This window comes from Protomyctophum bolini (assembly GCF_963924005.1).
Source record: "Protomyctophum bolini genome assembly, chromosome: 9".
In the NCBI taxonomy this organism is placed as follows: domain Eukaryota; kingdom Metazoa; phylum Chordata; class Actinopteri; order Myctophiformes; family Myctophidae; genus Protomyctophum; species Protomyctophum bolini.
The window spans coordinates 4,205,012-4,231,264 of record NC_137870.1 but is presented as its reverse complement, the minus strand read 5'-3'; the positions used below and the strand labels follow the sequence as shown (position 1 = coordinate 4,231,264).

General features: G+C 47.1%; 1 protein-coding gene across 3 annotated transcripts; it reads left to right on the top strand.

The window, feature by feature from the left end:
- The first annotated feature begins 1,167 nt into the window (after positions 1–1,167).
- Positions 1,168–21,672, top strand: bicra (BRD4 interacting chromatin remodeling complex associated protein). Of its 3 annotated transcripts, none has more exons than XM_080772560.1 (14): positions 1,168–1,205; positions 4,810–4,855; positions 4,986–5,031; positions 6,089–8,137; positions 8,619–8,870; positions 11,711–12,457; positions 13,312–13,636; positions 13,738–13,838; positions 14,507–14,623; positions 15,047–15,090; positions 15,698–15,846; positions 16,513–16,607; positions 17,326–17,428; positions 18,315–21,672. In XM_080772560.1, exons 2-14 carry the CDS (start codon positions 4,815–4,817, stop codon positions 20,213–20,215), a joined length of 5,970 nt encoding a protein of 1,989 aa, XP_080628686.1. In that variant the 5' UTR covers positions 1,168–1,205; positions 4,810–4,814; the 3' UTR covers positions 20,216–21,672. The 3 variants fall into 3 exon arrangements, with proteins under 3 accessions (XP_080628686.1, XP_080628685.1, XP_080628687.1); XM_080772559.1 differs by having other exon boundaries at positions 17,323–17,428; XM_080772561.1 differs by lacking the exon at positions 8,619–8,870 and having other exon boundaries at positions 17,323–17,428.
- The last annotated feature ends 4,581 nt before the right edge of the window (positions 21,673–26,253 follow it).

The window sequence follows — 26,253 nt, the reverse complement described above, 5'->3', positions numbered from 1 at the left end:
ATCTATTCTACAAGCTCCCAATGTGACTCATGCATGCAATGTGTTGAACAGCTATTTTCAAATTGCAATGTGTCGAATAACAGGAAAGCATGGAGGACCCCAATGTAAACAAGCCATTGTGGGTGGTGCCTTTTCTGGGCAGGCCTATTTCAATCCTCTCAGACCTTACCTTGTCTGCTAGAAGGTATATTGACTGACAGGTCCTGTCCTTTCCTCTAACTGCTTTAATACTCTACAAACTGTTAATACAATTTTCAATCAATCAGTCAGTCAATCAATCAATCAATCAACTTGTGACGCTGTTTTATAACGAGGTATAAATCAGGCTTAATGGTTAGTTTGTTTCTTGTGACAAAGTGAATGTTTAGGCTATTCCTTCAGTTCTCAGTGGGACTGTTGGAAAGTTATTTCAAAGTCAATATTCGCACATCCGCAGATGCAGGTAAAAAAGCCATTTGACAATCAATATAAATGTAGTGACCACAATTCATACAAACGCTCTTGCTTAGGGGCCCCCAACCCATGAGATGAGAAAAGGCTGGGAACCTATTTTGGGAACGAGCTCTTGGCCCCCTGGACCCATAGAGTTATATGACTGGGCCGAGCCCCAGTAGGCCGGCCCGGTTCGGTAATCCACCCCTGGTCACTCAGAATCATGGAGGTCGTGACTAATTGTGACCCCACTTCAATAGAATTAATATCGACAAAGGAAGTTAAATTTGGCGTAGAACAGAAATGGATTGAATGCATGTCCTGGTGGATACATTATTAATAATAATTGCAGTGTGTAGCATCAATAAGTGGAACAAGAAGGGTCAACAGCATAGCAGTTTGTAACTTTGTCCATGAAAGAAAAACAACCAAATTGTTTCTTGTGACATTTAGGAAACTTGTGACATTTAGGAAAACGTGCAGAAAATGCATGCATTTATTTTCACAACACTCAGCAAGTCAACGTTGGACTGTTTATTAATGTGAACAAATTAAATTCAATGCATTTCTGGGTGGTCAACACACGTCTTCAACCAAAGTGCAGCTTTGGACAAGGCTCTTGTTTGTTGATGTTTTTTTTTTTTTTTGGTCAGGCAAAGGCAACGGCCTTCTGTTTCCTCGAGCCTGTGTAGTTGGTTGGGGTCCTGGCACAGCACAGCCCCTGCGAGGCTGTTCCGGAGACCCCGCGCTTGCCTGCACCTCTATCGTCTCGGGTGAGTTTGTTATAATGTAGCTATTTCTCCATTTAAATGTGAATAACCGCCGTTAAAGCTGCAGCATGTTTACCGCGTTGCAAGGCGCTCGCGAACCTCCGCTTTGTGGGGAAACGGTGGTGGCTCGCGCAGCGGCGACCGTTGAGTTAAAACGGCCGTTAATTCCCAAGCATTACCCTTAACACTACTACCACCAGCACCAACCAGCCAGCCAACCAACCTATCTACCGCTCCACAGCAGAGCCAGTATCCCAACACAGACTCGAATTCCTGCAAGGAGACGCACACAGACATGGCTGTGTGGAGACGCTGCTTTGCGTGAACACGTTTAAAAGGCGTCCCTGTCCGGCCTGAACCGTGTTGCCTGCGTCCCGTACGGTTGTTGTTGTTGAATGTCAACTGTCGGCACTCTCACTGTCTTGTTGTCTGGTTCCGTCTGAAATATTGTTGATAGCTTTAGCTTAGCTAGCTTTGCCAAGTTAGCCAAGCTAAGGAGCTAAAGCTAACGACATAATCATAATAACCCAAGATGGGAGCAAATGTAACTAAAACGGGGAGAGGAAATCATGCACGTTATTAATCGTAAAGGCCTCTGTGTTGGGTATCTGGTTACGTAATGTGGCTTTATTTTCCCCCTCCTCGCGATTTGACCGAATATACACGCAGCTATTTGAAAACATTAGCTAGCTTTAGCCTGTTAGCAGTTTGCAATGTATTCCATTCATATCCTGCGTTACTACTGCTGCTGAGTCCGGTGGCGCTTGCCGACAAGAACTGATTTGGTCGCGACGATGATGTGCGTTATTGCGTTGTATTGCTTGAACATCGGTTCTTGTCGGCGAGCGACACCGCCGTACTACCATGATCAGGAGTATAAAATAGCAATAGGGCAAAAACCTCGGGCCGAGTGAAACGCGCGGTTTCTTTGAGATTTTTGTTTATTTGTCTTTCTATTTGATTTGATAGTTTGTCTTTGTTCATTTTTTTTGGTTTCCGTTCAAACCAGTTGGTTTGCCAGCTTGTTGATGCCCAGCAAGCTGCTGCCACTTGATCTCACAACAGTCAAATGTGGCCTGTTGCATTAAAACAGTGATTCTCAGCCTATTTTTTTTTAATAAAAGGTGCTGTAAGTTTGTTCAGTAGTAGTACCAGTGTTCTCAGAGTCTGTCCAGCTCTTTAATACACAGAAAATACATTTTCAAGTGGGTCACCAATTTTCATCCCGTCGGGAGGGAACCCATTTATACGCTTCAATTTTAGTGTTTCAATTCCATTTTGTCTGCTCGTTTTCCCCCTTTCATCTCTCCCAAATTACTCCCCGATGAAGAGAAGTTGGTCAAAACATGTCATCTCTCCCCCCTCTCTCCTGATTTTGTGATTCTCGTTTCCTCAGTGTGATCCTAGATTCCTAGAAGCACCAACAGTGCCTGGCACTATACCATATGAAACCTGATTGGTTTCTCCCTCCCTTTTTTTTTACCTCCAATTTCACTTGTTTATCCTTTAAGAATTATCTTGATTAGATTAAATTGTTATTCCGACCTGAACATGTATTTTATGTTACTAAAGAGCTGGTTACTGAACAAACAAACAGTGTACACACTCTACTGTATAATAGTATGACTACAGGAATATATAGCGCTATTAAACTTATTTTAACAAAATAATATCACTTACAGCCCCCCTTTTTAATTTATAGGACCCCCAGTTTGATACACATTAACTCTTAAGAGTGCAAGTATATATTCACTAATATTATTACTAGGAATATTTGGCACATTACCTGTTTTCCTTTCTTTTTTTTTTTAATCTATTCTTGTCACCTTTCCCGGAGGTGTAATTTGTACACTCTCTGAGTTACAGAAGAGGTTCCATTTGTTTCCTAACTGTCACTCATTTAGCTGGGGACCCCTGGGAGTCACATTGAGAACCAGTACATTAAGTGATGATCCCGGTTCTTTGTATTTTTGTTTCTATTCTAACAGTTATTGACACTGGCAGTGGCAAGTCATCTTGATAAATATTTGGATAGTTTCAGGTTTTTCTTCTACACTAAAATGACACAAAGCCAAGGCTAAAATGATTGTGCAGGGCTGCCCATTTAAAAAAAAAATGTGAACATTTTCTGAAGTAATCAGAAAACACTAGGATCAGTAATCCTTCTTTGGTCCTTTTGTTGAATGTAATGGATAAAAAAAAGCGCCAATGATTAATGTTATTACCTTAAAACTGCGGGAGAATGACATGACTTTGGGTTAATTCAATTCATGTCCATGTTGAATTGCATTCTTTGGGCCAACCATGTACTCCATGTTGGTTCCGAGTAATTCAGAGCCAAGTCCACTGAGTCTACTGATTTCTGGTTTGGAAAAGTGTTTGAAAATAAGTCTAAAATTAAAGAGTTTGGTGATTATTGATTGCAGTCCCCATGACAACGAACCAACTACTCATGACCCCAAATGGCAGGATCAGGAACAAACGAGTTCAAACGGGGAATGTTGTGATATTCTGCAACTTGACTTCAAGGCACGTGGATCCCTGTGCAGTGATGTAAATAGGTTTTCAATGTAATGTGTCCCGGGGACCCAGCGGTGGTCTTTTAGATGGGTCCCACTTCAACGACACTAGGAGTCATATTTTGACCTCCTTTATTTTTATAAATTGCAGCATTTCATCTTAAATGGTTATAGTATGGTTATATAATATTCATGTAGAAAATTCATGTATCAGAATAATGAAAGAAATAAACACGACAATAAATCTGACAATTGCAAAGAGTTATGCAAACAACAGTGCAAAGTAAATTAAATTACTAAATTAGTACAGTAGTGTGTGTACAGTAGTGTGTCCATGGGACCCCCAGAAAGGTCCACGGCAGTGTTGATTTCGTCGACTAAAACTAAGGCGAAAAATGTTCGTCGACTACCTTTTTTTCACTGATAAAAACGACATGGAAACTAAATTAAAACTAAGCTATGATGACTAAAACTAAGACTAAATATACTGACAATTTCGTCAACAAATAAAAACTAGACTAAAATGTTAGGAAGTGGACAAGAGATCCAGTATAAGTCATTTCACACTTGGTTGCATGCTGAAAATGGCAGATCACTGCCTGTGTGAAGTTGGTTTACCCACGGATCTGTATGTATACATACACAGTATACTGCATAAGTGTATATACATGCATCAAAGTATCTAACAGTTGTGTTAACACTGAATATCAAAGTGCTTTTGTTGAATTTGTTATACCTGAACTTTCTTGGAAACTGCCGATGTTTGTGCAAAAAGTCGTTTTCATCCATTCCTCTGAGGTAGCTGAAAGCTATCAGTGTAATTTAACATCCAAAGTAAGTTCGAAGCTTAGACCGTGATGGTCGAGATTAAGACATCAATAATTTAATCAAAAATTATTCTAAAGCTCGATGTACATATATACTTGGTGCCCAGACTGCCCACTTACTAGGCAGGTAGCATATTCAACTACTTTGAAGTTAAGATATTATTCAGGTTATACAGGGATTTTGTGCTATTCAGAGTTTTGGTTCATTCTTGAATTAGAAGATTGCAGCATCTTAGTTTTTCCTGTGCTTGTCTTTTGCAGTTGTCATGGATGATGAGGACGGCAGGTGCCTGCTAGATGTAATTTGGTATGTCATTGTCAAAACCAACACTATAGTAACGGGTCACATTAGTTTTTGATTCTTTAACTTGCCCTCCCATTTGGGGTAGTTTATGGCGCCTTACTGAATCATGGTACATTTTATTTTGTCTTTACAGTGACCCAGAAGCTCTCAATGACTTTCTTCATGGATCTGAGACCCATGTGAGTTCTACGAGATCTCATATTGGGACAATGTGGCATCCATTTAGAGATTTATATTTACAACACTTTGAACCTGTGAATGCAATACGATGAAGGAGGCTTTGTGTCCCATGTATTTTTCTATTTTATTTATTTTATTATTTTTGCTCTGCCGGGGTCGACATGACACATTCCTATCGCTCACAGATTAGCCTTTGATACCCCCCCACCCCCCCTCCACACACCCCCCTCTCCTGCGAGCTTCCTCCCTGCTGATTTTATTTGTGTCTTATACTGTCCCATGGACTCTCTCTGACTGTGGTTTGTGTCTTTGCCTTTTGGAGTGCACTCTTTATGATTTTCAACTTGAGCCTTGCCCTGTCCCCCTCTTTTATTAAGCCTAATTCAACCAAATGAAGAAATGCTAACACTAACGCTTCCCTCCGTCTCTGTTGTTATACTCCTGTTCTTTTTTTGCTTCCTCTGCCCCGTATTTCTCCCCCCTGTTCCTTTCTTACTTTTATACGTTTTCTTGTTCGTGTCCTGATTCCTTCTTGGTTTTTTTACCCTCCTTTGTTTGACGGCCTGTATGTTTCTCTTGTCCTGGTGCCCCCCCCCCCTTTGCTGTCTTGGGTACCTTTTGGTTTCTGTCTGTCCTATCCTGGGTGGGTGTGTCTGTAGTTGGACACTGACGACCTTTTGGATGGTTCGGGTGACCCCTCCAGCTCGTTCTTCTCTACCGCTGGGGTGAGTAACATCCCCCAAAAAAAATCCCTTTTCCTCCTGTTATGTTTTTCCATCCATGTATGTAGCATGCACCTCCCAAACCCCCCGTCCCCCCCCTCCCTTTCCACTAACAAGCATCTACTCTTGAGCATTGATTGGCCATGGTGTGATTTTCTCTCCCTCCAAAGTGTTTTTTTTCTTTTTTTGGGGGGGACTTGCTGTGTTGTTGACATTCAGGCCAGCTCCACGTTTCTCTTCATTCCATATCAAAGTTGCCGTTGACCCCGCGGCCGCATGGTTTCACTCTTCTCTCCTCCTCCGTTGTGTGTCCGTTGTTGCGTTTCTCCTGCAGGGACATGTTCCGGAGGCACAGCCGCCAGCGCAGCTGTTGGCCAGCGAGCCCTCCTCGGTGGGCCTGCCCAGAGTCAGCGTGGACCTGGACTTCCTGGAGGACGATGACATCCTGGGAGGGTCCCCTGGCGGCGGCGGGGGCGAGGTCGGGGGAAGCAACGGCATCATCGGGGCCAACCACGAGCCGTGCGACATCCTGCAGCAGAGCCTGGCCGAGGCCAACATCACAGAGCAGAGCCTGCAGGAGGCCGAGGCGGAGCTGGACCTGGGCTCCTTCATAGGCCTCACGCAGGTGGTCCAGACGCTGCCCCCCGACGCCGGCGCCGCTGTTGGAATAGGCGTCGGAGGAGGAGGAGCCGCCGCTCCGCCCAACGCCACGGCCGACATGCTGGGCTCGGTGTTGGCTCACCAGGGCCTGCAGCTTCAGCCTCAGGTCATGAACAAGGCCATTAGTGTTTCGCCGTTTATGCAGCCCGTCGGCCTGGGAAACGTAACTCTTCAGCCCATTTCGAGTCTCCAGGCTCTCCCTAACGGGAGTCAGTCTGGGCATCTGGGCATCGGACAGATCCAGGTCGTGGGCCAGAACACAGTCATGACTATCAACCAGTCCGGGCAGCCCATCCTGGCCAAAGCCATGGGGGGCTACCAGCTGCACCAGCCCGGGCCCGAGGTATCGGGCGCAGGGACACAACAGGCCGGGCTCGGAGGTTCGGTTCTCAGCTCCGGAGGAGGACTTCTGATCCAAGGGGGCAAAGCCACCCTGGGATCTCCAGCTTTAAACGGGCCGGCCGTTTGCGTGAGCAGCGCAAACAGCGGTAGCGTAGGTGGCACTATGACGACCGCCACCGGGATTGTGGGCTTTGGCGGCACCCCTATAAGCGCCGGCATGGGACCCCAGACACAAGGCCAAATCATGCAGAATGTGATCATCCAGCGCACGCCCACCCCCATCCAGCCCAAACCCCCCCAGGGCGGAGCCATCCAGCCAAAGCTGTTCAAGCAGCAGCAGCCTCAGCCGGGGACGCAGCCCGTGCAGAACGACACCAACAAGGCCCTGCAGGGGCTGCAGCAGATCCCCGTCTCCGCTGCTCAGAACGTAGCCTTCCTCACGGGGGGCAAGCACGGCTCCAACGTGGTCCTGAGCACGCAGGCCGGGTCGCAGCAGGCCCAGCAGTTCCAACAGGCTCTGTTCAAACAGCAAGGAGGGCAGCCTTCGGGCAAGCCCCTCAGCGTGCATTTGTTGAACCAGTCGGGCAACCAGCAGGCCTTTTCCATCATTCCCTCCCTACAGGGCCAGAACCACCAGTTCCTCTTGCAGTCTCAGTTGCAGGCGGGCGGGCAGATCTTGACGCAGCACCCCGGGGGTCACATTATAAGCCAGGGCCCCGGCGGGCAGATAATCAACCTGGGTCCCGGCGGGCAGAACATCAACCTGGGTCAGGTGCTGGCCTCGCAGGGCCACGCCGGGGGCCAGATCCTCTCCGGACACATCCAGCTGCAGTCGGGCCAGATGGGTCCGCACACCCTCTTTCAGATGCCCGTCACACTGGCCCAGGGTCCGACGAACCCCACCCAGAGCCACCCGACGGTCACGGGCGGCCACGTGCAGACCGTCATCCAGGGCATGCCCACCCTGCAGAACTCCCTGACCATGCTGGGCCAGGTGGAGGGCCTGAGCCCGCAGGCGGTCAGCCTGCAGCCGGCGCTCCACCAGGCCGGCGGCGGCGTTCCCAGCAGCAGCAGCACCGGCGCGGCGGCCATGGCCCAGCCCGGCGACAACAACAGCACGGACCAGCAGCACTTGCCGCAGCACGCGGCGTCCATCCTCACCATGCAGCCGTGTGGCCCCACCACCGCGGCGGGCGGCGGCCGGCCCCTCCCCGCCTCCTCTCCGTCCAATATGACCATGACCATGTCCACCGCCCCCTCGTCCACCGTGGCGACGGCCATGGGCCTGGCCCAGCACAGCCCGGGCCGGGTGCTGTTCACCAACCAGGCCGGCTCCCAAATGATCCTGAGCCAGGAGTCTCTGCAGATGTTCCTGCAACAGGTATGTGAGTCCTGTCTGGGCTTCCTGGCATGTTGTTGTTGTTGTTGTTGTTGTTGGGTTGTTTTGTTTTTTACAGTTTTAACATTCACTAATAAAAAAACGATATGTTTAACCCATTTTGACCTGAGATCAGATTCTAAAAAATGTCCTGCTTTACATCCTGACAGTTTTCTGAAAAAAAGCTATGTTTCTATGTCAGTGGTTCTTCGATTCTTTTCAAAAAATAGCAGACCTACAAGCTCGTAAGCACACCACTCGGCGAGCTTGTAGATCTGCTATTTTTCAATAGCTAAAGCGGGGGTTCCCGCCCCCAAAAAAATGGGTTAAAAAATGGAAAAAGAAACTGCACGGAGTGATGTTTGGTCTGACCTCTCTGGTTTACTATTGTACTCCTCCCCCCTTCCCTTCCCTCCCCGAACCCCACCCCCCCACCCCCCTCCGTCCCTCGTCCTGATTGGTTGGTTAATGTACTCTATGTCAGGAGCCGCAGCACCAACAAACAGAGAATGGCTCCGCCCCCCCCTCTGTGGTGGGCGTACCGGCGTCTGTTATCGTCAGCGGCAGCAACAGCACTGCCACTGGTCCAACGGCACCGCCTCCTCCCTCACTGGTCCATCATGACAGCCAATTAGCTGACACTCGGGTGGGTCAGCAGAGCCCCACCCTCCTCCTCCTCAACCCCCCTCCTGGCCCCTCCTCCTCCTCCCACCACGTGGCAGCTGTGGTAAAGCAGGTAGAAAAAAAAAGCCCCCCCCTTTACCGCTAAGCCCCGCCCACTTGTTGCTGCCACTGCCTCCGCCCGCCACTGCGTTATTAGGATCATCGTTCATTCCAGAGATCTCCTCTTTTCCCTTCTCCTCTTCGACTGTGTTGCTTTGCATTCACTCTCTCCACGTTGCCTTTACAACCTGTGTTAATCCTTAAAGGGAAACGTCATCCTTTTTTTGCAAAAAATAACATATATTATATTTTATGACGTTTTTAGAAGATTTAGAACACTTTCCTGGGGGTCTTTGTGTGTGTAATATGTGGTTTTAGATATTTTAGATTTTAGCAGTGAGCCCATGCAGTGTCTCTGATGTCATGGACACTGGGGCTCACTTCCTTCCTGGACTACACCAAGGACTGTCTAAAGAGGACGGGACGCGAAGACCGTAAGGGCGCCGCCATGTTGCTCACATGGTGCTCCATGGAAGGAAAGAAACATGCGCAGTTGAGACAGAGGAAGCTGAACGTGGAAGTGTTGGCTGCATAAAGCCCATTGCGCATGTTTCTGTCCTTCCATGGAGCACCATGTGAGCAACATGGCGGCGCCCTTACGGTCTTCGCGTCCCGTCCTCTTTAGACAGTCCTTGGACTACATCAAGGAAGCTTAGAGAAGGAAAGAACATGGTCACGTGACTGGGCTGCGCCATGACACTTTTCGTGGATTCTTTCATGGGAGCCAAGCTACACCCGGAAGTTCGGCAGAATGCACTGGAGTCAATGAGAGCTCAGTGACCAGCTCATGAACAAAATGGTAAATCGTGCATATATATATAGCGCCTTTGTCCAAGGCCCTTTACATAGATTGTGCATTACATTCACACGCACATTCATACACCGATGGCGGCGGAAACCATGCAAGGCACCAACCAGCACATCAGGAGCAATTAGGGGTTCAGTGTCTTGCTCAAGGACACTTCGACACTAACTCTGTGGGAGCCCGGGTTCGAACTGGCAATCTTGCGGTTACCATCCAGCCACTCTACCCCTACAAACACTATTTGAGTCTATTTCTGAATGACTGAGACCTTTTGTGAAGTAATCGCTTCTGGAAATGAACAGAAGACATGTCACATATTATTGTCTCCTGTGTTGCTTTTCGATGTGTACACTGTCATTTCATAGAGGTATCGTATCTAAAGAGCACAAAGTACCTTTTTGAACATATTACCAAGTATCGCGAGACTTCCCACCGGTTCCTATCTGACAGCCAAATCTCGCGATACCTCCAAGCCAGAAACGATACCTGCTGCTGTTTAGGATCATCAATTAAAATGAATATACTGTGCTTTCTGTACACATCGAAAAGCAAGTGATTAGAAAACAACCTTTTTGAAATGTCTTCTTTTATATTCCTGAACCGATTTATATGACGACGGTCTCAATTGTTCATAAATAATGTTTGTTATGAGCTGGTCCAGCCGGCTCCATTCACTGCCGTGTGTTCATTGAACTTCCGGTGCCAGTTTTGGCTCCCATGAAAGTGTCCGTGAAAGTGTCATGGCGCAGCCCAGTCACGTGACCACTTCCCTTCCTTCTCTAAGCTTCCTTGGACTACCATGTTGTCTCAGTAAGACAGCCCTCTCCCTATCCACAAGGAGGAGCACTGTGCACCAAAAGATTATGGGAATTGTTGTCCAGAAAGGAAGTGAGCCCAGTTATCCATGAAATAATTACACACATAAAAGACCCCCAGGGAAGTGTTCTAAATCTTCTCTTTTTGCAAAAAAGGGTGTTTCCATCTAAGCTCATAAATTCCCTTGTTTTGTACCTTTTCTTTTGTCTATTATTTGTGTAAGCATGCTCATTTATTTCCTTCTTTGTGCATTAAATGTTGTCTAATGTCATATTTTGAACGTCTAACTACGTTATATGCAACTCATGGCATTCATTCATTCGAAACTTTGCCTCCACTATGTTCTTCTAACCCAAATTCAACTTGAGTTCTTTTCACTAATTTTGGTTTTTTTTCCGCATAACGTTTCATTTCAAAGCTGTGTTTCGTGAGAAACATTTACCGAAACATGCTTACGTTGTAAAAAGATCCATCCAATAGTACACAACTCAATCATCTTGTTGACCACCTTAGCTGTGTGATCATGTCCAGTTGACTTCATTGTCATTTAACTGCATCAGGCAACCAGTGGCTGATCCATTGGGAACTAATCCACGCTTGTTTTTAGACAGACTCCTTGGCTATACACTTTGCTTTCAGTTCCCTTTCCCCACACAGCCCTCCCTCCCCCCACTCCGTAACTACCCGTGATCAGTGTAACACAATCTCAGCAAAAACCAAATCACACGCTTTCCCCCGCCCCCCCCCCCCCTCTGCCCTGAAATCTTCAGATCACCCTAAACCTTACCCATCACAGACCTGCCGACCTTGACCTCTTGCTTGTGTCCAGCTGTTTCCTTTTGGGGCTCAACAAATGATGATTATTCAAGTTTAAAATGAGAGAAAAAAAATAAATAATGATAATTGTCTTCACGCGTTTTGGTCAAAATCATTTGGCTTTTCTGTTCTGTTTATATTAGCAGCTGCTATTTTGTAAGGTTCAGTCCTTTTGCTTCTGTATTGTTTTGTGACATCTGTGCAGTTTTTTTGTTGTCGACGTCAATCACTTTTGAGTGTCCATGTAGTTCCTTCTCTTATCTGTGCATGCAGGACTGTCGTGTGATTGACTTTTGTTTTCGAGATCCTTGCTTTGATGTTTCCGTCGTGTGTCTCACCGACTTTGTTTCCTCTTAACGTAAAGAAATGTCCTCCTGGTTTTAACTGTCACGACGCCTGTGGCTTCATCCCTTCAGCTTCCCTCGGGCGCACACCAACAGCTGAAGATCCAGAGCATGTCCCCGTCGCCGGCCCTCGCCGCGCCTCCGCTGGCGGACAGTCCGCAGCCCTCGCAGTCTCCACAGCTGATCCTGAGCCAGCAGATCCAACAGTCCCCCCAACACCACCACCACCACCAACAACAACAACAGCAGCAGTCTCGGCCCCCCTCGCAGCCCCAGCCGCAACAACAGTCTCAAACCCCCTCGCGCTCTTGCACGCCCCTCTCGTCGCAACCCCCCCAACCCTTCTTCATCGTGCACCAAAACCAAATCCAACCCGGGTCCCCCCAGCAGCAGCAGCAGCAGCAGCCGGCCCCCCTACCCCAGCAGAGCCAGCAGCCCCAGCAGACGCAGACACTACAACAACAGTCCCAGCCGCCGGCTAACGTTCAAGTCCAGCTCTTATCCCAGGTACGGCCGCCCCCTCAGCTCTCGCCTTTTCAGCAACAAGACGTCCTCCCCCATCCCGCCTCCTCGCGCTCCCCTAAGCCTCCCCCGGTGGCCGTACCCACGCAGCACCAGTTCGCCACGCTCGTCGGCGCCCCCGGCGCCCCCACCGTCGTCGGCACGCTGGTGAAACAACAAGGACAACAGCTCTCCCTGCAGGGCATGACGGCGGAGCAACAGCACCACCTACAGCTGGTCGGCGCTCAGATCCAGACGCTGTCCACCATCACCCAGCCCTCGCCTCAGCAGAAACAGCTGCTGGACAAGTTACACCAGGTATTTGTGTGTGACACGCGTGTTCATTTTGTTAACCCATTTTGACCTGAGATCAGATTCTTAAAAAAATGTCTTCTACATCCTGACAGTTTTCTGAAAAAGCTATGTTTCTGTGTCAGTCGTTCTTCGATTTTTTCAAAAATAGCAGACCTATAAGCTCGTAGCGCGCCACTCGGTGGCGCGCTATGAGCTTGTAGATCTGCTATTTTTCAATAGCTAAATTATAACAGAATGTTTACAACACCAAAAGGGGTTCCCGCCCAAAATGGGTTAAGATTTCAGACATTTATTAAGCCCGTACAACTCAGGATATACTTGATGTTACTGCTGACCCGTGTTTGAAGACTCTGGTAAGATTGGTTTTCATTCATTACAGACTAGGGCTGTAGCGATATGACGATGTATGTCATGTGGACGATAGAAAATGTCTATCGTATAGACAGTCGTATAGACAATATGAAGCGCTATTGTTTATATCTGCGTGCCGCAAAACAAGCGGCAGTATTTTATGTCACGACGCCTTGCTAATCTATGCTGCCCAATGCATATCAAACATGGAGGGAGACGATCAGCGGACGAGATTCAGAGCGGGGTATAACGCCGGTCACCGTTCTAAATCCAGGTTTCATGCTGGTCAAATTGATACTGAGTGGGTAGCAGCAGCAGTATCAATCTAAAAAAGAATAACTGCATTAGTGGAAAAATGACCTGTTTTATGTACGCTATATATTTCAAAACCTGTGATTTAGATGTGTACCAATCACTTTTATATTCTACTTCTCTTACCCTGTGGATTGCCTGTCAAAACAGCTTGAACAACTCCTCCTCCTTCCATCATGGGTTTCTCTTTGCAGGTCCAGCAAGGCATTCTCATGCAGGTCAAGCAACAAGTCCAGCAACAAGTCCAGCCTCAACCTCAACTTGCACAGCAGCCACAGTCCCAACAGCCCCAACCTCAGCCTCAGTCGCAGCAGCCTCACTCCCTCACGCCCCAGGCTCTGGCTCAGCCTCAGCCTCTGTCCGCGGGTCACTTAGGTTCCCAGCAAGACGTACCCGTCGACAAAGTGATATTATTACAGTCGGCCGGCGCAGGCGGTGCGCCCACTCAACTTCTTCCCCCGGTGTTGCATCAGCAGCAGCAGCAGCAGACCTCGGTGCTGGTCAAGACTCCCGTGACAGGTAACTTGTAGTCTATTACTCCATAAGTACCGATTGATTTCCTCACTCGTATTAATAATTACCCTGCAACGATGTGCCTCTCTCCTTCTTGTCCTATATAGCGTCGTCGAGTGACCTCCAGTTGTTCTCTGGTGTCCAAGGACCCATTGGAACGATGGTGAACCAGACGGTCATCCCCGCTAGCCTTACACAGCCTATACAGGTGGGTTATGTTATGTCACACGATATGATGCTGACTTACTTTCAACATTTTGTCCCTGCTTTTGGCCTTGTCACTTATTAAAATGGCCAGACGTCGAAATACAAAAGGGTCTTCTGAAAGAATATATGTTCAAAGAATTGTGCCGCACAATATTTTGGACCAAACAAATAATTACATAGAAGAAAAACCACAAAAAAAGTGTTGTAACCTGCCGTTTTATTCTTCTTTCTAATTATTTGTTCGGGCCCAAAAAATGTTGTTTGTTGTCATGATTTGTCACGACAAGAGTTGGCTTTGTCCGCGGCGTAAACGTCTTTAAATAAATACTTTCTGAAGTGTCTATGAGGAAAATGAACGGAGAATCATTTCCTGGGCCCTGGTAGGGGGCGGGACTGCGACGCTCTATTGCCAAAACCAGATAGAGGTCAAGTAAAATGACACAAGAATGCAGTCTGGATTAACCCGTTCTGGGCGGGGGAACCCCTTTTGGTGTTGGTTATGCTTTAGCTATTTTTGAAAAATCTAAGACACTTTTAGAATCTGATCTCAGGTCAGAATGGGTTAATAATGAAACTGTCAGGATGTAATAGACATTTTTTAGAATCTGATCTCAGGTCAGTCTGGATTCAAGTCTCTCTATCGCACCACGTCTGTCTGTCCCACAACAGGGCCAGCCAAAGCCAGGGGTGATCAGCTCAGTCGGAGGGGTGCAGATCCAGGTGATGGGTTGTACACAAATGGCCGCTCCGCAGCCCCCCCCTGCCCCCGTACTACTACAAACACAGGTATGGGTGTTCCCCCCCCCACCCGTGCACCAGTGTTGTTTTTGACAGCAAATTTTGATTTTAGTTTTAGTCAGTCTTTTCATGACTTATACTGGATCTCTTGTCCACTAGTCCCTTCCTAACATTTTAGTCTAGTTTTTATTTGTTGACGAAATTGTCAGTATATTTAGTCTTAGTTTTAGTCATCATAGCACAGTTTTCATTTAGTTTCCATTTAGTTTTCTTCAGTGGAAAAAGGTAGTCGACGAACATTTTTCGTCTTAGTTTTAGTCGACAAACAACACTTCCGTGTACGCTTGTTTCTCTGCACGTGTCCGTCTGTCCGTGCATGTTTTGAAAATCCTACATAAATGTCACACTCTTTTTTCTTTAAATGTGAACGCTGGACTGAACCATGATATCTTTGTGGCTCTCACATCACAGACATTGACGATGCCTTTCAGTGCGGAGCCCAGCAAAGAGGCAAGGTGTGTATAAAGTTGGTAATTTTAATTAAACCATGTACGTACAGCAAAGCAATACTACAGAGCTCTTAGACATCATAGAGCAGCCGTGGCAATGGAAAAACAGCCCAGCTAAGGTTTTGATATAAATATTATATAATAAATGAAGTGGTTCATGCCATTATGCATTAACAGTCTCCTACTCTTAAAAAAATAACAAGAAAAACAAACATTGCAGTGATGTAAATAGGTTTTCAATGTAATGAGTCCCGGGATGCAGGGATGGTCTTTTAGATGAGTCCCAGGGAGTCTCACTTCAACGACGTTAGGAGTCATATTTTGCCTTTATTTTTATTTATTTTTATTTTTACAAATTGCAGCATTTAACTCCCATTTCATTGTATATGGTTACAATGTGGTTCTATTCATGTAGAAAACAGAAGAAGAAATGATCATTATAACTAAAGCTAGCAAAAATAAACTAGAATTAAAAAAAAGAACAGTACAGTAGTGCATCCCGTGGATGCAGAGGTCGTTGTTTTATCGCGTCCCTTTTAACTATAAACTGTGTTTCTGGGATGCAAAATGCAACCCCTATTTTTAACCTCCGCATTGTTGGACGTGCGTTCAGGATGCTGGAACAGCTGAGGAAACAACAGGGCTCGGTACTTCACCCAAACTACATCGCTCCGTTCCACTCTTTCGAGGACACACTACACAGACTGCTGCCTTACCACCTGTACCAGGGCACTGCCAACTCCCCTCAAGACTATCAAAGAGGTAAGGAACTCGATACAGGTCCCCCTGGTGGTGCCTAAATCAAGACTGAAGCTCAGAGGGAACCAGGCTTTTGCAGTGGCAGCTCCCAAGCTCTGGAATGAGCTGCCTCTGCACATAAGACAAGCCCCCACTCTTCAGATGTTTAAATCACACCTCAAGACGTATCTTTATTCTTTGGCTTTTCCAAGCATAGTATGAGCTTCTTGATGTTGAAAGTGACACTGTGTACTGTACGTATGTTGTTTGTTTTTTAAATGACGTTGTGATTTTTATTATTTTATTGTAAAGCACTTTGGTACAACTTGTTGTTATTTAAATGTGATATATAAATACAGATGGTATGGTATGGTATACATTGTATAGAGGGTATGCGCATGCATAAAGTGAAGGGCAAATTGAGTGGAAAAGTGAGTTTAACATTGTTTAACGTCGTTTACTGCAATCAAATGCAATTCTGTTTGGATGTATGGGCTGTCAAGGCCAGAAAGTAATTGGCACATCTTGGTGGTGACCTCCCTACTCTGGTGACGAGCGAGAATTGCAACTTTGGACAGTGAAGGAGACCTGTGTTCATTCCATATTTCTCTGTCCCCATTGTGTTCCAGTGGACAGTGAAGGAGACCTGTGTTCATTCCATATTTCTCTTGTTCCCATTGTGTGTTCCAGTGGACAGTGAGTTTGAGAGCGTCTCCTGTCAGCTGTTGAAGAGGACGCAGGCCATGCTGGACAAATATCGCCACCTGCTCTTTTCAGAATCCAAGGTAAATTTATGACACAAATAACCTTTTGTATTTTCCTTTCCCCCATTATATTTCAAACTGTAAGGTCGTCGTGCTGTGCAATATACAAAGTTGCATGGAAGAACATCTTATATATATATATATATATATATATATATATATATATATATATATATATATATATATATATATATATATATATATATATACAATTACAGTCTTATATATTTGACAATGACTTCAGCAAAGGTGGTCTGGGATTCAAAACCTCACGATGGATATTTACCACGATACAAGAGACCACAATACGATATATATCGATTATATGTTGATTCCAAATAATGACCATTGGGGCCATCTGTGCATAATAATAATTGCTTGGATGCATGGGTGATTTATATTTTAAGTGATTTAAGCATAATATTTCTTTTTTTGTGCTGCTGTTCATTCACAAAGTCCTTTTTTTTTTTTTAAAGGTCTCAAATCGAGCTGCACTTTTCGTCTTTTTTAATTTTCTCTTTGCTCTCTCTGAACCAGTTCACCTCACAGTCTGAAAATGCGTATTTGAAATTGTGTTAATCAAATTAACCAATAAGCCAAGAAGCCTATTCTGATATTTCTTTTACAGTTATTATTATTTAGAACATCCATAAACAAAGTGAAGACCTGTGTTGTAGTTTAGTGACTCATACGTCATACGGGCCAGCACTAACAGTGTGTGATGTTTGAACCCGAGCAGAGACTGGGTCCTTCGGCAGAGATGGTGATGATCGACCGCATGTTCATTCAGGAGGAGAAGATCGCTCTGGGCCAGGATAGGATACTGGCCAAGGAGAGACCAGGTGAGCAGACAGGAGGACATGCACAGATATATATATATACTGCAACTTTGACTGGATTTATTGGACAAACTGACAGAAATTAAGTCACTGGGAGTTTGGATAAATGAAACTGGGATTTTTGTCTCACCCCCCTAGAGCAGGGGTTATCAACGTTTTTGGCTGGGGACCCCCCTGGATATACTTTGGCCATGTCTCGCGACCCCCGCCCGCCCGACCCCCCCCCCTCCCCACCCCCAATACAAACTGACTGAAAAAAATATACCTTAATATTAGAGAAAATATATCATAAATGAATACTGAAACCAGATATAATCATTAAGGAAAGTTTATGCATGTACTGTGTGTTCCATGTAAACTCTTAATTTCCATTTTCCAGCCATTCATTTGCACCTTTTTTTTTTTTTTCTTTTTTTTTGAAAATAATTTGTGCACCGCTCAAAATAATTTGGGGACCCTCCTAGGGGTCCAGAGGACCGGAGGTCCGGCCGGGCGAGACTTAAGGGGTCACGCTTTCTGTCTGTGGCGTAAACCAATCAAATCATGGTTAACCCTTTTTGCGCGGGAACCCCTTTTGGTGTTAGCATTATATTATTCTTTAGCTATTGAAAGAAAGCAGATATACAAGCTCATAGTTGACATAGAAACATAGCTTTTTCAGAAAACTGTCAGGATGTAGAAGACATTTCTATAATCTGATCTCAGGTCAGAATGGGTTAAAGGTGCACCCGACTATTGGGTGTGAGACTGTAAAAGGCGATATCCCGTTTATCAGGAAATACTGATCAGAGAGTACAGTAACAGGCAGTATGAAAATAATTGGCCGATACAGATATTCACTAGTACCAACAATGACTTAACACACAATCCCTCCCTCTCTGATTTGCAGACGAATACGTGGCGAACGCACGGTCGATGTTGGACAGCGCAGCCGCCTCGTCTCAGCAACCGCCTTCCCTCGCCGAACCCAGCTTGGCGAGCGTCAGGGTGGCGTCGGCCCCTGTCGCGGCGCCGCCTGCGGCCGCCGTCCCCGTCCCGAGCGTCGCTCCGACCCCCGCCGCGGCGGCACCCGCACCACCGTCGGCCTTCCCCCCCACCAAGCTGGTCATAAACCGGGCAGGCGGTGGATCGGCGTCCGTGTCCTGGTCGAGTAGCTGTCCTCCGGTCACGGGAAGCCGGCCGGTGGCCCAACCTGCCGCCAGCCACGCCGCCTCGTCGTCGTCGTCCTCCTTTGGCCGCGGCGCCCCTCCGTCTTCGGCGGCCTTCTCCTCGTCGTCCTTCCCCTCGCGGTCGGCGGACGTGGACGACGACGCGCCCCTCCTCCAGCGGACCAGCAAGCCGCCCATGAAGACCTACGAGGCGCGGCGGCGCATCGGCATCAAGCTGAAGATCAAACAGGACCAGACGGGCTTCGGAAAGGTGGTCCACAACACGGCCTTGGACCCGGTCCACACGCCGCACACGCCTCAGCAGCAACAACAACACAACGCCCCCCCGCCCCTGCCCCCCCCACCGCCGCCCCAGAGCCACGTGCCGCACCCGGCGAGGCCGCGGCTGCTGCCGCCGCCGCCGCCTCCCGCAGCGTCTGTTATCAGAACTCAGTCTCCGGCGAGTGTGACGGCCCCGTCGTCAGCCGCCAGCACAGCAACCACTCAGTCCGACCCCCCTCCCCCTCCCCCTCCTCCTCCTCCCCCGCCACCGCAGAGAGGCATCGCTGACCACAGCGCAGCCTCGTCGTCCTCTTCGTCCCACACCACCACCACCTCCTCCACGTCCTCCTCGTCTTCCTCCTCCACGCAAATGAACGGCACGCTGGAGCACCACGACCCCGGCGGCGTCAACAAGCACAACCCCGCCTCCTCCACCTCCACCACGCCCTCCCAGACCACGTGTCGCCTCCCCCTCCGCAAGACGTACCGGGCCAACGTCAGCCCCCGCGTCCGGCCCGGCGTGCCGGGCGGCGGAGGGGACGAGAGCCTCCCGTACCCCCGGCCCACGCCCTCTCCCCCCAACAAGCGCGAGGCCTCCTCCTCGCCCCCCTCGGAGCGGACGGTGATAGCCAGCGTGAAGGTGGAGAAGAGGAGCCGGGCGGAGGCGGAGCCCGGCCTGGACGGCAGGCTGGGCCACGCCGTGGACAAGGTGGACGCGGACGTGTTCGGCGGCCGCGGCCTCAAGTCGACGCACCACCACCACCTCCCGACGCTCGCCGACGGAGACGAGACGGAGGACAAGGGGAAGAAGGAGACGACGACGCACGCCACGGACAAAGAGACGGACATCAGTCGATATAAGCGAGCGGGCGCGAAACACCGGCAGAGGGCCGGCGGGACGTTCAGAATGGACCAGCACGCGCCGGGGCCTCCCTCCCCCTCCCCGGAGCAGCCGTCCCAACGCACCGCCTCGCGGGACCCCTCCTCCTCGCTGCCCGCCAAACGCTGCAAGTCGGACTCGCCCGACATGGACAACGCCAGCTTCTCCAGCGGCAGCCCGCCCGACGACTCCCTGAACGAGCACCTGCAGTGCGCCATCGACAGCATCCTCAACCTGCAGCAGGGGCCCTCGGGGCGCCACCTCAAGGGGGGCGCGGGCGGCAGGCTCCTGCCCCACCAGAGCCAACAGCGCCCCCCGCTGCCCCCCGGGGGAGGAGGCTCGGCCAACGCCTCGTCCCACCACAGACCCGCCATCCTCCCGCCCCCCTCCTCTTCCTCCTCCTCCTCGTCCTCCTCCCTCCCGACGGTGGGCGGTCGCGGACATAACGGCAGCCTGGTGCCACAGACTCACGGTAGATAACAGCCCCGCCTCCTCAGCCCCCCCAGCCCAGGAATGGACTGACTTGCTAAAAGGGGACTGAGAGACAACAAGACGTTAGAGAGTTGTGTGTGCGTGTGCGTGCGTGCGTGTGTGTGTGTAGGGGCGACAGGGAGAGGGACACTGTGAAAACAGTATCACTGTACTACTCTGCCAAGCTGTGTTGGCTTTTTTTGTTTGTCCATATTGAATTGTCCAGGCATTTCCTTGTCATTTTTTTTTACAGCTCAAATTGCACGCTCTCCTCCCAGGTGGGTTTGATGAAGGGACAGGGAGGGTCGTCCCCACGGCGGCCTCCTTGCATCTGCAGTGGGACAGTAAAAACCTGCCGTGGTTGAGTTAACGGTGTTTCTCTCTCGTCTGGCCGTGGTAGGGGTAAAAAACGAGATGATTTTTTTGTCTTGAGCTTGACGACATCGCCCAACATATTTCTTTTTCATTTTTCACTCTTTTGTTTCATATTGTTTTTGTTTTTTACGCCCCTGTATTCGTACATTCCTCTATGGTGGTCTTGAATGCCAGTCGCTCCACATCAGACACCCCCCCCCCCCCCCCCCCCCGGCAGCATTGAAGAACAGGGCAAGAGGTCGTCCCCCCCCCCCAATCACAAGGTTTCCACAGCTAATAATGATGTCTCGTATCACTCGACTGCCCCAAGAGTGACAAATGAGTTTTCGTGTCAACATGTCACGTTACAATGTTGCGTTCATTTATTATTATTTTTTGTATCAAAACTGGGCTTTTCTTTTTTTGAAGGGGGGGGGGTGTTTATGGTGTGGCTGATCGCTGGAGCTGTAATGTTACTGTAACACCAACGGGTGTAAATTGAAAAATGTAACGATGGAAATTCTTTTGAAATGTCAAATTATATATATTTTTTCTCTATCCCCCCCCCCAGGTCAATGTTTTAAATACCCCCCCCCCCACACACACACACAAACACACACACAAACCTAAATCCATTTACCCTAACCTTTTTTGGCTGGGGTAAAAAAAAAGAAAAAAGTCTGCACTGACTGGACTTCTTGGTTTTAGTCAGCAGGGGGCACTGCAGGCCTTGTCTGTTAAATGTCTATGTTTTTCTCACCTTTTTCATTCTCACTCTTTAATTTCCTCAATTTGTTTTCTGTTACTGTCTCCCCCCCCCCTCTCAACCCCCCCCTCCCCCCCCCCCCCCCCCCCTCTCGCTCCTACGCCTGACGGGACAATTCAAACAAAACACAGCAAAGAGCATCATATGTGGAGGGATGATGATGATGACGATGATGATGACGATGATGGACAGTAATAATGTACAAAAAAAAAAACAAGACCGTAAGAGAATTTGAAGTATAGTATTACAGATTAATTTTGTATTGTATTTATTGTGTATAATGACACTTTTTAAAAAGAAATGTACATTTAGTAAAAAAAAAACTGTAAATTAAACCTTGCTTCTTCTATGAAAAAAAAAAGAAAAGAAAAAAGTGTGCTCCATGGGTTTTCCCTTTAGAGTTTCATGTTGTCGGCGGTGGCATGCTGTTACATACCAGAGGATGAGTAATGGTGACGGAGGACAAGAAGCTATATGAGAGAATTGGAGAGGAGAAGGAAAGGTTGACCTATATACTTAATAATACGTAAGTTGAGTGGAGTCCCCCAGGGCTCTTTTGCACACTTTAAAAATCACAGAATATACTATAGCCCGTCTACAAGATTGTAACAAGTCGCTTTAACCCATTCTGACCGGGCACCCATTTTGGTGTTAAGCATTACGTTATGCTTTAGCTTTTGAAAAATAGCAGATCTACAAGCTCATAGCGCGCCACCGAGTGGCGCGCTACGAGCTTGTAGGTCTGCTATTTTTGAAAAATTCGAAGAACGACTGACATTTTTAGAATCTGATCTCAGGTCAGAATGGGTTCATCAGACCAGTGTGTGTCCAGTGGAAACCTCGTATGAATCTGATCTCCGGTCAGAATGGGTTAAGTCATCATAGCGTAGTTCTCATTTAGTTTACGTGTAGATTTCGTCAGTGAAAAAAGGTAGTCGACGAACATTCTTAGTTTTAGTCGACGAAGTCAACACTGTAATCAACCCTTTATTGCTAATACTGGTAAATACCCCCCCGCCCCCCCCCCCCAAGTGTGACTAAATGTCCGTTTCACATGATCTACACTACAGTATGTATTTTTTTTTAGGGCTTTACGACTTTTTAACTAAGATTAATTATTGGGCACATTAAGAATCCTTGTACCCTTTAGCCATGATAATCAAAAATGACAGTCTGCTTTTAGGCACTTTTTAACCCATTTTGGAGTTTTAAACATGTTATAATTTAGCTATTGAAAAATAGCAGATCTACAGCGCACCCTACAAGCTTGTAGGTCTGCTATTTTTGAAAAATCATGAAAATATCTATTTCTTTTCCTTTTTTTTTTTTTTAGGTCAGGCCTAAATGGGTTAAGCTGCTCTTTACACCTAATTGTAAATTGTCTAAAAGCCTGGCTAGCAATTGGCCAAAGGGTGGCGCAAGAGGAAAGGCTGTGGTTCATCCTGGAATCTGCCCCATTATATTAGATCATGATATTTAGTTTGAAAAGACGCCATTTTGGCCTGCGGGTGGTGCCAGAGGATAGGTCATGGGGTCACTCGGATAAGAGTTCATCTCCAAGCAAACATGAATGCAACTTGAGTGGCAACCGACGAGACAGACAGCGCCAAGTTGAACCTTTTCTGCCTCAGGGAAAGGCCTAGAATCTGTAGGTCATGGTGTGACTTGGTGTCATCATAGATTGATAGCGTACATCCTTACTGAGGGCATTATGTTTTATTTGAAAGGACCCCCTTTTGGTGTTTTAAACATGTTATAATTTAGCTATTGAAAAATATCAGATCTACAAGCTCATAGCGCGCCACCGAGTGGTGCGCTACAAGCTTGTAGGTCTGCTATTTTTTTTAAATCGCGAAAATATTTATTTCAGAAAACTGGAGGATTTAGAAGGGTTTTTTTTTTTTAATTTTGAGGTCAGGCCTAAATGGGTTAAAAGAAAAGGCTATTGGGTTACTAAACATCTTCTGGGGAGCACATAGGAGTTCAGCAAATTCCATGGCAATCCACCCCGGTATTTGTCGAGCTACGGTATGTTGTTTTGGAACAAGGTGGTGAATAGACTGTCTCTGGATCTGGTCTTGAGAGATTACTTGCAGGGCCGGAGCTGACCATTTGGTTGCCCTACTCGTAGCATATTTGTGTTGCCCAACTTGCCCCCCCCTCCCGACGAGAGCTCTGCTATTCCTCGTGCAGATCGGCTATTTTCACTTGTTTGTGAGGACGCCACACACACAGCCGCTCGTCATTACGCGGCAGAGTTATTTTGAGGATCGGCGTGGCACTTTTTGGCACATTTTGTTGCCCCCCTCGGCGTGTTGCCCTACTCGCAGCGCGTATAGGTGGCGACGGCACTGATGACTTGGATCATGGCATGGCAAAATGAGTCGTTCTGTTGTAGCGAATAGCCAGCAGGTGGTGCGTGTGTGCGTGCGTGTGTGTGTGTGTGTGTGTGTGTGTGTGTGTGTGTGTCGAAGTGGAAAGGCCCCAGCTGGATCAAGCTATAGCTCTAGGCATGCCTAGAGGGGTTCACAGAGTTTGGGAGGAGCTGAGAAGTGATGCGAGGAAAAGATGTCAGTCTCTGAAAGTTTATGGATGTTACAGTAAGCCGTTAGCACTTTATATAAAATAATGGCCGTGGAAAAAACCGCCGTGGTAAATAGTATCTATACGACGTGGAACAATGCACTGTGAGACTGTGTTTACTAGTGTTGACTACGTCGGTATGTGCACGCCAACAGCGACGGGACACACGTGTTTGTGGGGGTCATGTCGTCGTAGGAAGACACCGGTGGATATAATAATAACAAACTCACACAATCCATTGCGAGGCGATGTGTCGTGAGCTTGTAGATCTGCCATTTTATTTTTTATTTTTTTTATATATTTTGAACGTCAAAATTTTAACACGTTAATGCATTGTTAATAAAAAAAAAGAAAATATATTTTGTAATTTATACTTTTGAATATAGGCCTACTTAAGTATTTTTTTTTTTAAAGCAAACCGTACTTTAGATTACTTATGATTTTTGAGTAGGAGCCTATATACTCAAGTATACTTTTAACTGTCATATTTGACAAGGAAGTTATCTATACTTTGACTCAAGTGCTGTACTTGAGTACTTTGTCCACCACTGTAGATTAGAAAGATTGACTCCACCCACCCAAATTATTTATTTAGACCCCCCCCCCACTCTCTCTTCCCCCAGTCTCTCACACGCACGCACACCCACACACACACACACACACACACGCACACAATCCACACCCTCTGTGCCCATACTTTGGCTCATCCCCTGCCCAGAGTGGGAGGAGAGGTTTAGCTGTCGTCCCTGACTGTAGATGCCTGGCATCTCTGCTGAAGAGGAGGTGCATTCAGAAAGGTAAAGGAGGCAAAGAGTGAGAGTAGTTGAGTATAGAGTTAGTTTCAGTGTGTGTGTGTGTTTGTGTGTTTGTGTTTGTTCTGTGACCAGCGGCCGGGGGACCTTATTTGCCAAAAAGTGCAGGAGCTGCATCTGAAATACATTAATTCCCTGGATACTGCGTTCCCGCAGTCATTTAGCTGCATTGACACACAGCTGCTCTAAGGGCTCCTATTTGATGATAAAAAGCAGCAGCCCATACATGTAGCAGCAGCTTCTGCCAAGACACTTTTTCTTTCCTCTCATCGAGTCAGGCGTTGTTTCCTAACCTCCAGAAGGCAAAGAGCTGTGGGAGAAACGTGTCTGGAAGATATACTCTACATGCCATCTCCTTCGTAACTTGGTAAATATCTTTTATTTTACATTTTACATGTTGTGGCTATGATGGCACTTTTGTGTGTTTTAGATCTGAGCAGAGATGTATTTCTCTGGGCTACTAAAAATTAAGTAAAGATTGTGTGATACTGTCAAAGAGAACAAAAAAAACAAAGCATTGATGACATATTTGATCGGTGTGACATTAGAATTCAAACACATATTTTATGGTAGATTGCTGCATTTTTGGATACACATTCTTATCTTTTTTTTTTGATTATTGGATACTGTCTAAAATACATTGTAAACTATAGGCTCGTAGCTTTTCCTCTCAGAAAACTCTGTTGCAGCTTGTGGTGCAGAAAAACCCACAAGGCATTTTCCATCATCTTTTAAACTTTCCAGAGTGGCTCCTGGAGCCTAATCCAAACCATTCAGACACGCATACACACGCACATACACACACGCGCGCACGCATGTGCACGCATGCACACACACACACACACACACACACACACAGACTCCTACAGTATGACTAATATTAAGACATACCCACTCTGTAATGGCGGACTCATTTAGAAAGTTCTCTTGTAGAAGTCTAAGTTCGCCATTTTGACAAGACATAATTTGCCCACTGGTCTTGTGACATGCTAGAGTTTTTGTTGTTTCCCCCCTGGGTGCCGTTTGGCCTTTTTTTAATCTCTCATTTGAGAAAAGGGGATTTAATTTAATAGACTCATTCTTTCTACACACATGACTGCATATAGCATACATTGTTGTGTGTTCCTGATCTCTGAGCTGTATGACGTCTTGGACCATACAGTATATATCTTCAAACTGTAATAAAGAATACAGTACAAGAGATTGGGTAGTTTAGTCCACTCACCTTAATTCATTTGGATTGATTTATAAAATAAATGAGACGTGGGGGGTGCACAGTGTGAGTGTGGATGAGGAGGTGTGTTTCCAGGCAGCTGAGTACAATATCTTTTGAAAATGCCTTGATGTTGCATGTGGTGCTTGACAAAGGTGCAGACAAAATTCATCAAAAGGGCAATAGGGGATGTGTCTGTGCAAGTGTAAACTTGGTGTGTGTGTGTGTGTGTGTGTGTGTGTGTGTGTGTGTGTGTGCGTGATGTGCGACGTGCGACGCTTAGTCCTCGACATGAACGTAAACTGTGAATTGATAAGGC